The sequence below is a fragment of the Orcinus orca genome, chromosome 4 (genome assembly GCF_937001465.1).
Source record: "Orcinus orca chromosome 4, mOrcOrc1.1, whole genome shotgun sequence".
Lineage (NCBI taxonomy): Eukaryota > Metazoa > Chordata > Mammalia > Artiodactyla > Delphinidae > Orcinus > Orcinus orca.
The window spans coordinates 108,838,044-108,847,968 of NC_064562.1; the positions used below are offsets into that span (position 1 = coordinate 108,838,044).

The following is a 9,925-nucleotide window of genomic DNA, read 5'->3' on the forward strand; positions in this document are numbered from 1 at the left end:
TTTTTAGTTGCCACAAATGGAGAATGGTACTGGCATCTAGTGGGTAGAGATTAGAGATGCTGATAAATGTCCTACAATGGACATTTATAGGACAGACACCTATAACAAAGAATTATCCAGTCTCATATGCCAATAATGTCCAGGTTGAGAAATGCTGGTATATCCAGAATAGCAGAGTAGCAGCAAGGACAAGGATTCAGTTCTATTTGGGTTGTAGCTGGAAGCAGGAAGACATTGTAAAGGTGAAGGTAAACAGGTTTTTGAAGAAAATACAAAGCCATCCTAGACCTATAAGATCCCATGGCCAAAAGCCTTGACAATGAATGCCATGTGTGGCTTGAAACCCTGGGAATTTAAAATTGTTAAGTTACTTTGTATGGTATCAAGGAGCTTAGAGTCAATGGTAAATGTTGTGCTTTAGAGTTCATACTTTGCATTATTAATTCATTTGGTCCTCATCACAACCCTATAAGATAAACATTATAATCCCCATTTTACAAGTAAGGAAACAAAAGCATAGAAGAGTTTTGAAACTTGCCAAAGATGGCACAGCCAGCATTGATTTTAGTATAGCTTGTGGTTAAATTTATAATTATAAATTTATAATTAAATGTATAATTATAAACTTAAATTTATAATTCAAAATATGTGCTTTATAGGTCACATAATACAAAAAGAAGTGTCCTATGGTTTACAATACACATACACACATAAATAAGACTGTTAAATTAGAAACAGGGAAATAGTGTTTAAATGTTATAGTATGAAAAATCCTTGGTCTTTATGAAGTCTGTAGCAGAGCAAGAGATTTGACCCTGGGCTCCTTCTAAGCTAAAATAAGGAGGAAAACATCATTGAGTACATAGATATTGTGGTCTGATAAAAGGAAATCAACTGACGTTATTCAAGAGCTGGCAAATATTCCCTAGAACTCTTTTCTAAAAGGAGTGCAACCTAAGGAGGGCTGTCTTTCAAGGTGAGTTGAAGGACTGTTAAACAGGCACTCAGGCTGCATGTTTTGCAGCAGACTTAAGCTATTCACTCTCTCAATAATTAAACATTTAGTCATTTGAGGATGCTGGGAGAGTTTCCTAACTTCTATTCATTTTGACCTTAAAAATGGGATGATGATGTATAGGATTTAATCAATATGTGAACAACCAGACATTTCCTTAACAGTCTTCATATCACTCTGTTGGTTTAACACAGCTGGAAAGCCCAAAGAAATGATTAGGTCTGTTGCTAAGGATTAAGCCACCGAATTATGGATGGAAAGAATGTCACCTCCTCCTCCATAAAGGACCGTTCCTCTCAGCTGGACAACCAAGGTCCCAATTCCTCTCCCCTTCCAAATCAAGGAAAACATTTTAATTATGACTTCAACAACTGTTCTAGACAAGTCCAGAGATAGATTGCCCTGGGAATTATTTTCTCTAAAATGAACTGCTAGTGTTTACCATAAATATATGTTTAATATATGTTCTGCTTATATCTGGGGCCAGTCAGCATAAAATTACTTTACTGGCAATAGTTTGCAGTTGTGAATTTTCATTTTATCCAACCAACGTGTATTCAGCACCTAAGTTGAATTGGTATCCTTTCTACTAACCAGTTTTGTCTTTTAAATATCACATGGATTCATTACCGGCCTATTACTTAGATCAAGGGAAGAATTCTAAGGAGTTATGTAATACGTGCTATGTAAACATAGCACAGTACATAGCTTCATTCAAGACATTTATCAAGCACCTACTATGTCCTAAAATTTGCACTGAAATCACACAGGAGGCAGAAACACAGAATTTCTCCAAAACACATTTATTGACATTGATTGACTGTTTTCTCCCCACACCTGTGAGCTTACTCTCCAGTAGGCAAATTAATTTTTCAGCTGCTTTTCTATAGGGTAATGGGCCTCAAATACCTTCACTCAATATGAAGCTGTTCTAAGACACAGGGCAGACTTGCAAAACCATAAGGTATTTGGACACCAGAGCAATTCATATGCCCTCAGATATTGTATTTAATAACTGCATAAGCATGCATCAAAGTGAAAATTCTGACAAATGTGCCTTCTTTCCTCCCAGCAGTCAAACCTCTCAGCCCTGCAGTTTGGTTGAAAAATAAAACCATGATGTGCTTCCAAATATCTGCTGTTTTTCATCAGTAGGGCTGTAAGTGGACCCTCACCTCCCATCTCACACACACACACACACACACACACACACACACACACACACACACACACACACACACACACCCCAGATTTCCTTTTTTCCTCCTCCTTCCCCTAAACAAACTTGTTATCAAAGAAAATTTTAACAGAACTGAATCCAAGACAAGCATTCTTGGATTCTTCTTGTTATTTTCTGCAAACCAAATGTGCCGTTTTAACTGAGAGGTTGAGAGAGGAGCAACTGGGCCCGTCTGGGCTGCAGTGCAGGGGATCCAAGCACGAAAAAGAGCATGGAAGGTGACCTGGAAGAGGTCACCATTCCCACACTTGAAAGGAGTGTCCAGGCAAGTCTGAGTCAATTTGACACATTTCAAACTCCTGGAAAACCAGGTGCTTCAAAGCTGACTTTTGAAATCCAAAGGTCCTGAGGGGTGAGCCAGGGAAAGGAAGGTGTTGCTTTTCCTGACTCAAAATTCAGTGTTGCTGCCTGTGGAGACAACGCATTCAAAATTCAAAGGATGCTCGTTTGGTTTTAGTGGAAGAGGAAAAAGTTACGAAAGAGTGTCTTACTTCTCTTTTTTACCTTTTGCAATAAGGCTGCCCTTTCCTGCCTTTATAGAAATTATCTGAAGATCTCCCTCATGGAAATCAGGCAGGCAGACAGTCTAGGGCTCAGCAGGCAAAGTAACACTGACTTATATTTGACAAGTTTTGACAGATAAATAATTCTTGGCTGGTGTCCTAGGTTAAATATCAACTCCTCGCTGTGACTGCCAGGACAGCTGCAAAGTATCTGACCCTGGCAACTAAGGTCCAGCTCACGAGAAAGTGGCAGTATCACAACCAACTGATACTGTGGTGATTTGTTCTCCGGGACACTCCTCAGGATGACTTTAACCCCTCAAAGAATGTAGCTGGAATTTGCAACTCAGTGTATTTCTAGGGAACAGCCTAGTCTTCACACTATTTTTAAATATTTTTACATCAGCATGGAAACAAGGCTTTGTACATTTTAAGACCCCTAATGAGGAATTTCATCAAGAAATGGACAGACTACAATACTTGCTTTCAGTAAGCATGGTCAGGAGTTGAAATGTTCTTTGTTTTTTGTTTTAATACAAAATACATTATGTATGCTGTGAAAACTGGAATCTCTTGTTTTGAGTACCTTAGAGAGAAAAGTCATGAAGCATAAACTGAAGAGATATACTGTTTTGGAGGGGGATCAGAGAGATCATGAAAAAAACAAGAGAGAGAGAAATAGACCATAAAGTGGAATATATTTACAGTTGTCAGTGCTTATAGAAAGATATTGTCAATTATGGGGCATCAAGAATGAAATTAATGTGGATATGAATTTTCAAAACTACTGATCGTTTTGCCATTGAATGAATATTACTTTAACCTTGTAATTAGGGTAAATGATCATGAAAATAATAACAATAGATTCCAGTTATAGAGTTCCTACCATGTGCTAGGAATTGTACCTGTAAGAAAAGTCTCAGAATCCCTTTTTTAAAGATGATTAAGTTGAGGCTCTGTTGAAATAACTTGCTCTAAAATGTATGCAGTCTTTAAGCACAGGTCTGTCTGAGTGAAAACTAGACATACTTTTAGGTAGGTCAATGTTGTTCAACCTCTCTTTTTAACATACTTCCTTCACCTGCCAGCAAAGATTATGCTGAACTTTCCTTTCTGTAGTTTGTATATAATGAAAATGGTAGTCATATGAATGTGCTTTTCAATATATCTCTTTTCTAGAAATGCTAACTTGGCTCCAAAGAGACTTCCTTCACTCCCCAGGCTCCAGCCCCCATCCCTACCCATATCCCTCATCCCCTACTCTTCCAGACCTGACTGAGAATCATCTCTATAGTCTGTGAATTCAGTCCTTATATTGTACTTACTCTGGGTTATTTGTTTGGGCACTGCCAATATGGATCATAATAAAGTCTAAGAACATCTCACTTTCTAAAATCGAATGAGTATGTCCTGCAAATCTAACCAAATGTAGATACAGCAGAAGGTGGATTCAAGAGGGATCCATGCTTATCATGGATTTGAATGAGAAGGAAAGAGTGGGAGCATGTGAGAAAGGGAGTGTTGGGCTTGAGTCTCAATTCATCATGTACTACCCATGTAAAGAGCATGACCCAGGAGTCTGACTGCCTGGATTCAAATCCTGTCTCACCTCTTTAATAACTCGGACTTTCCATATGTTACTTGACCTCTCTGAGCCTCAGTTTTATAACATATAAATCAGGGATAATAATAGCTCCTGCCTAATGACGATTAAATGAGATAATGAATGGTAAGTTCTTAGAAAAATGCTTGGCACATAGTAAGTGGTCAATAAATGGTAACCTTTACTATTCACATTATTCTTGTTATCATCATCGTTATTATTGTGACTACTATTACTAAATATTATTATTATCAATATTATATTGATAATATCATTATCATATTGATAATATCATTATCAATATTTTATTGATAATATTATTATCAACATTTTACAAATATTATTATCAATATTTATCAGCCTCAAGGCCTTCATGAGAATAAAAAAATTATCCAAGCAGTTATTTTTCAAAATAGATTATTTTATTTAACCAATTATATTAGTTTTATGAAAATACAGCTTTATGGAAAAATGGAAAAATTCACTCAAATAATGGGACTAACTGGTAAACTTGATAGTCTATGATCAGCCCCAAATACTGTTCATTTCCCTTGGGTGGCCACCTATCTCGATCTCTCCCTTGACACAAGTCACTGGGTGAATCAGAGAGCATTTTTGAAGTTAAGCACATCTGACTTCAGAGTTTAGCCTACTTACTTCTAAATTCCAGCTCCAATAAAATTCAGTTTTCTCATCTATAAAATGGCACTAATAATAACTACCTTGAAAGACAGTAATAATGATTAAACACATAATGTCACAAAGCAATGAAGGCTAACACCTACTGATCTCTTATTTTATGCCACATGCTGGACTAGGCACTTTCAATGCATTAACCATTTAACCTTCCCAACTGTATATGGCACATGCAATTTTAATACCTATTTTTGTAATTGCTAAATAAATGGCAACTTTAGTTATTTAAACAAATGTCTTCACTGTGCTTGACATTTGTTTTCCGAGACAAAGCTTTTCAAAGACTCTCCTTTTCTAGGAGTGATTTTAGATCACCACATTATCTGCCCAGGTTCCCCACTGCCTGTCTTGCCTGAAGGTCTCCAAGCTGAGTGTGGGAGAATTTACCAGGGAGAAAAACTATTTAGTTTTACCTGGGTGACAGCAATTATGCAGAATGACAAAAGGAGCAGTTAAGTTACAAGTTAAGGATGATAATTCATTCTCCCCAGGGACTGTCACTCAGAAAGCCTTGAGAAAAAATAACACCATAACAATGGCAGGCTCTATTGTTAACAGTCATGTCCCCATAATGCCTTGGCATTCTGAAACAATAAGACCAAAAATGCAGTCTGCTGTCCCTCGAAAGCTCTCCAAGCACATATGCTATAGTTCAAGCTGTCACTCCTTGGAGACTCACCATGGAACGGTTGTCAGGTCATCCCTGTTAGCCATGGTGGCTCCCTTTGTAATGAATGGCTCCATAGGACCCTCCAAAGAACTTAACTCGCATCAGAAACTTACTTGCAACACATGAACCAAAGAGTGGGAGAAACCTAGATAATAAAAGTATGGATTTCCTCAATACAGATAGGAAGGTGGAGGTATTTGCCAAGACAAATAGTGATATTATAACTTTTGCACATTATGTGCAAAGTGCTACTCTGAAAAAAAAAAAAAAACCTACCAAATAAACAGAAATAAAGTGTGAATATCCACATCTTCAGGAGTTAAAACATTTTACTGATTTCTAATTCATCAGTACTGATTTGAATATCTTTATTTTACTTGCTATTTGCTATAGTCTTAAAGACAGAAGTACTAGTTCAGAGTAAGTTGATGTCAGGTGGCATATTTATTGCTTGAAATCTATGGTAATAAATAGAGTAAGGGAGATGTAGTTTTTCAGGGCTTATTATGGCCTAGTATACCAAACTAGCACAGACTATATAGCAAAATGACAAATAAAATCATGGGGCCAGCTTGACTGAGTTCAAATCCCTTTCTTCCACATCTTGCTGAAAGACAATTGGACAAAAAAATCCCTTAAACTCTGTATGCCTCAGTTTCTGGAACTGCAGAATAGGTATAATATTTGCCCCTAAGCCATATGGTTGTTGTTAAATGAGTTAATACATGTCATATGTTTCAAACAGTGCCCAGCATATGATAACCACTGGATAAGCACTAGCTCTTACTCTGACTTATTTAGCATATTCAACAGGTAATTTAATCATTTAGTCATTTTAATTCCTATATTATTGATAATGAAATGAGTGTTTAGGGGAAATTCCAAAATCGACACAGGGTCACATGGAAGAGGTGAGACTGAAACTACAGCCAGCTGGATCCAAATACTGCTTTTCTCAACAACTTAATTCTATTTTCTAAGAATAGGAGCTTTGGGGGAGAGTCAGAACTGAGGTTAAATCCCTCATTCTGTGGCTTACTAGCTATATGATCTAGGAAAACTCATCAGAATTCTGTTAAACTTAGTTTCCTCTTCTTTAAAATGAGAATAATCATAACAAATTATAGAGGATAAGTAAGGATTTGAAGAGATTTTTAAGTTACTTTTGCTGTTCACAATGAAAGATGCTCTATTTTCATGTCATCTGGAAATACTGACATAACTCTTGTTTTGCTTTTTGGAGGGAATCATTAGTGAGGTTATTGGGGGAAATTTTGCACAAGATTTTATTTTTCCAAATAGTTTCTTCCCAAAGAAATGTTAGTATTTACTCAAAGGATTTCTTAATCATATATAAGGTTAAAATTTTAAATCGTATGAAAATCTATATGACCCGAAATGGTTAGCCTCTATCACTTTTGGTATAGTGAGTTTGGAGTTCCAAAAGTTAGAAAGATGGGAGAGTTTGGCCTTCAAGTGTGTGTCCCAGCAACAAGGAATCTAAGCATCTGAACACTCGAAAGGCAGTGTTCAGAACAATACATTTTAAATAAACACTTACTGGGTGAAACACTGAATTAGAGTACTAGCCAAGGAGGCGGGATTAGATTGAGGCATGAAAGAGGTCTAGAGGCAATCACTCTCAGATGTGGGAGAGAATAAACAGAAAACTTACAAAAGAGATACCTAGTATGGTTTGTACTTGAGACTTGGAGTGGGGAGGAAGGAGTGGGGAGGAAGGTCTCAGATACCTAAGACTAATGGCTGGGCCAGGAAACAGTGCATTTGAATGTAACTCATCCTAAACACTACTATAAAAGTATTATGAGGGATGGAAGGAAGAGTAGAAGAGGTCTTAATAGAGACCAACCTGCAAGGTTGGACTAGGTGCTTTCCTCTGTGCTCCTGGAAGTTTCCCTGTCCCTCTCTAGTGCCTCTAGTGTTACCTACAGACCCTCTGTTGATCTGTCTCATCCACCGAACAGACTAGAGGTCCTTGTATAAAAGACCCAGATCATTCATCTTGTGCCTTCAGTTCCAAGCAGGGCACTAGAACATAGTAGGTGCCAGTAAATACTTTTAAAAAAACTATATGAAGAAGAGAATGATGGGATTTATTATATATACTTTGGCCCCTTATAGTTTAGGCAAACGATGGTACAGACATGATCTTACAGGCAGAAGCTTAAAGAAATCAGGGCAAGGATATGAGCAGTTCTTAGCAGAAGTACCTAAAAACTTGTGAAAAAAATATATATAAATGAATCACTTTGCTGTACAGCAGAAACTAACACAGCATTGTAAATCAACTTCAATAAAAATAAATTTTAAAAAACTTATGAAAATATATATGATTCCATCCATCTAGACTCAATGTTAGAATATACTATTGATAGGTCAAAGTACAAGAATATGCATTCATTCATTCATTTATGTATTCATTCAACAAATATCTACTACATATCTCCTATGTGTGAAGGGTCTTACCAGGTGATAGATTCAGATGGAAAACAATACAGGCACAAGTTTTTTTCTACAGTTTTTTATGGCCTAGAATTAGCTCTGAAATCAAACAAAAAAATTACATAAAAATTACTCAATCACAAGGTGATAGTTGTTACATAGAAAAATAGTAAGGTATATTCTGCCATAGACTAGGCATGAGGGGGGATGAAATAGTTTGGGGGCAGTACCTTGAGGTGATTTAGATATATCTACCATTGAAAACTATTGCTTTGGGTCTTTCTTAATTTCTTCTGGCTCTTGTTTTTATGATCTTGTTTTCCCTACCTAAAAATTCATTCACCTTGACATTTCTACCCCCAGTGTGTTGAAGGATCTCCAAGTCCTATGAGTCGAGGGAAAAAAAGTAAACATTGATCTGTGGTTCGTTCCCAATACAGTGGGGAAGCAGTTAAGTAAGCATAAACAGGTAAACTTCCATGGTCGTTTAAACCCACCCCTCTCAAATGTTAATCTGTACAGCTGTCGATTATACCCTATCACACCTCCAGCTGAGGAACTGCAACACATTTTTAACCATCCATATGGCAAACAGCATGGAAAACTGAAAAAGAATATGACAACTTAGGGTTCTAGCTTACTCCTAATGTTGTGCACATAATAAATTATAGCCTATCTACATGACCTTATTTTTCATATATTCGTGGCCCATTCTTTTTATCACCGTGGGTGTGATTAGTATCCAGAGCTTCTGGTCATGTCAGTGGATACTCTGGATTCATTTGAAACCCATGACAAAACTATGGCTTTGTCTATCTGAGAGAGATAAGAACTAACCCTCATTTAAAGAAAATTGTAATTGATGTATTCAATGCCATTCTTCTGAGAAATCAGTTTTTTTTTTTTAGGTTTTAAAACTTTTTATTTGCATATTAAAAAAATTGTACATTCCAGTAATTAAAATCATTTGAACAACAACAAAAAAAAATGGCACTCTGATTAAACTGCATTTTACAGCCCGCAGGACACCTTGGACCAACTTGCTCTTTACTCTAGATTTCACTGTCGTCCCACCCAGCCTCCTCCTTCACCAACATGCAAGTTCTTTTCCTTCCCTGCCAGCCAGACAGGCGGATGGGAGGCAGGCGCGGGCTTCGTTGTCAGTAGTTCTCCATTCTTTGATGTGAAAAAGGGCAGCACAGTCATTTAAACTTGATCCGACCTCTTTGCATCTTACAAAGTTAAACAGCTGAAAGAAGTAAAATAAGAAGGCAATGCTCGTGGAATGTACAGTGCATATTGGCGGCGCACGCCTCATTACGACTCGCCCGCTTGCTTCTCCTGTTCAATCGTTTCTTGTGAAGGCAGTGGATTTTTCTCTTTCGTTTCTGTTTTCTTCAGTTTCGACTTATCGGATTTCTCAATCTCAGCCATATCGGGCTTGTCAGACATGGCTGCCCAGGAAGCGGAGCGAGTTACGAGCGAACGAGGTCCGACCTGCGCACTGGTCGCCGCCGAGTCCAGTTGTCTTAATTACATAGTACAGACTGGTCACTTCTGAGGAATTTGGTGAGGGCAGGAGACGTTCTGAATGTGTTGTTCTGGATGGGTTCAGAGTAAACATTTAGATTATTTATGTATCCTGGCTGGATGAACCTACCCTCCCCAGGTTTATGTTTCTCCGTGGGTGTTCCTTTTGACTCAGAGGTCACAGTGTATGAGGGAGAGTGCAAAA

The 9,925-nt window shown here is 37.6% G+C and overlaps 1 protein-coding gene across 1 annotated transcript; it reads right to left on the reverse strand.

Moving 5' to 3' along the window:
* Positions 1 to 9,125: 9,125 nt before the first annotated feature.
* On the reverse strand, positions 9,126 to 9,702 carry LOC101288882 (thymosin beta-4-like). Its single transcript, XM_033421574.2, has one exon. The coding sequence runs from the start codon at positions 9,640 to 9,642 to the stop codon at positions 9,508 to 9,510; it is 135 nt and encodes a 44-aa protein (XP_033277465.1). The 5' UTR covers positions 9,643 to 9,702; the 3' UTR covers positions 9,126 to 9,507.
* Between the last annotated feature and the right edge of the window lie 223 nt (positions 9,703 to 9,925).

What these genes read in the sequence shown, in the direction of transcription:
- LOC101288882 (XM_033421574.2), bottom strand. Translation starts at nt 9,642, where the DNA reads ATGTCTGACAAGCCCGATATGGCTGAGATTGAGAAATCCGATAAGTCG.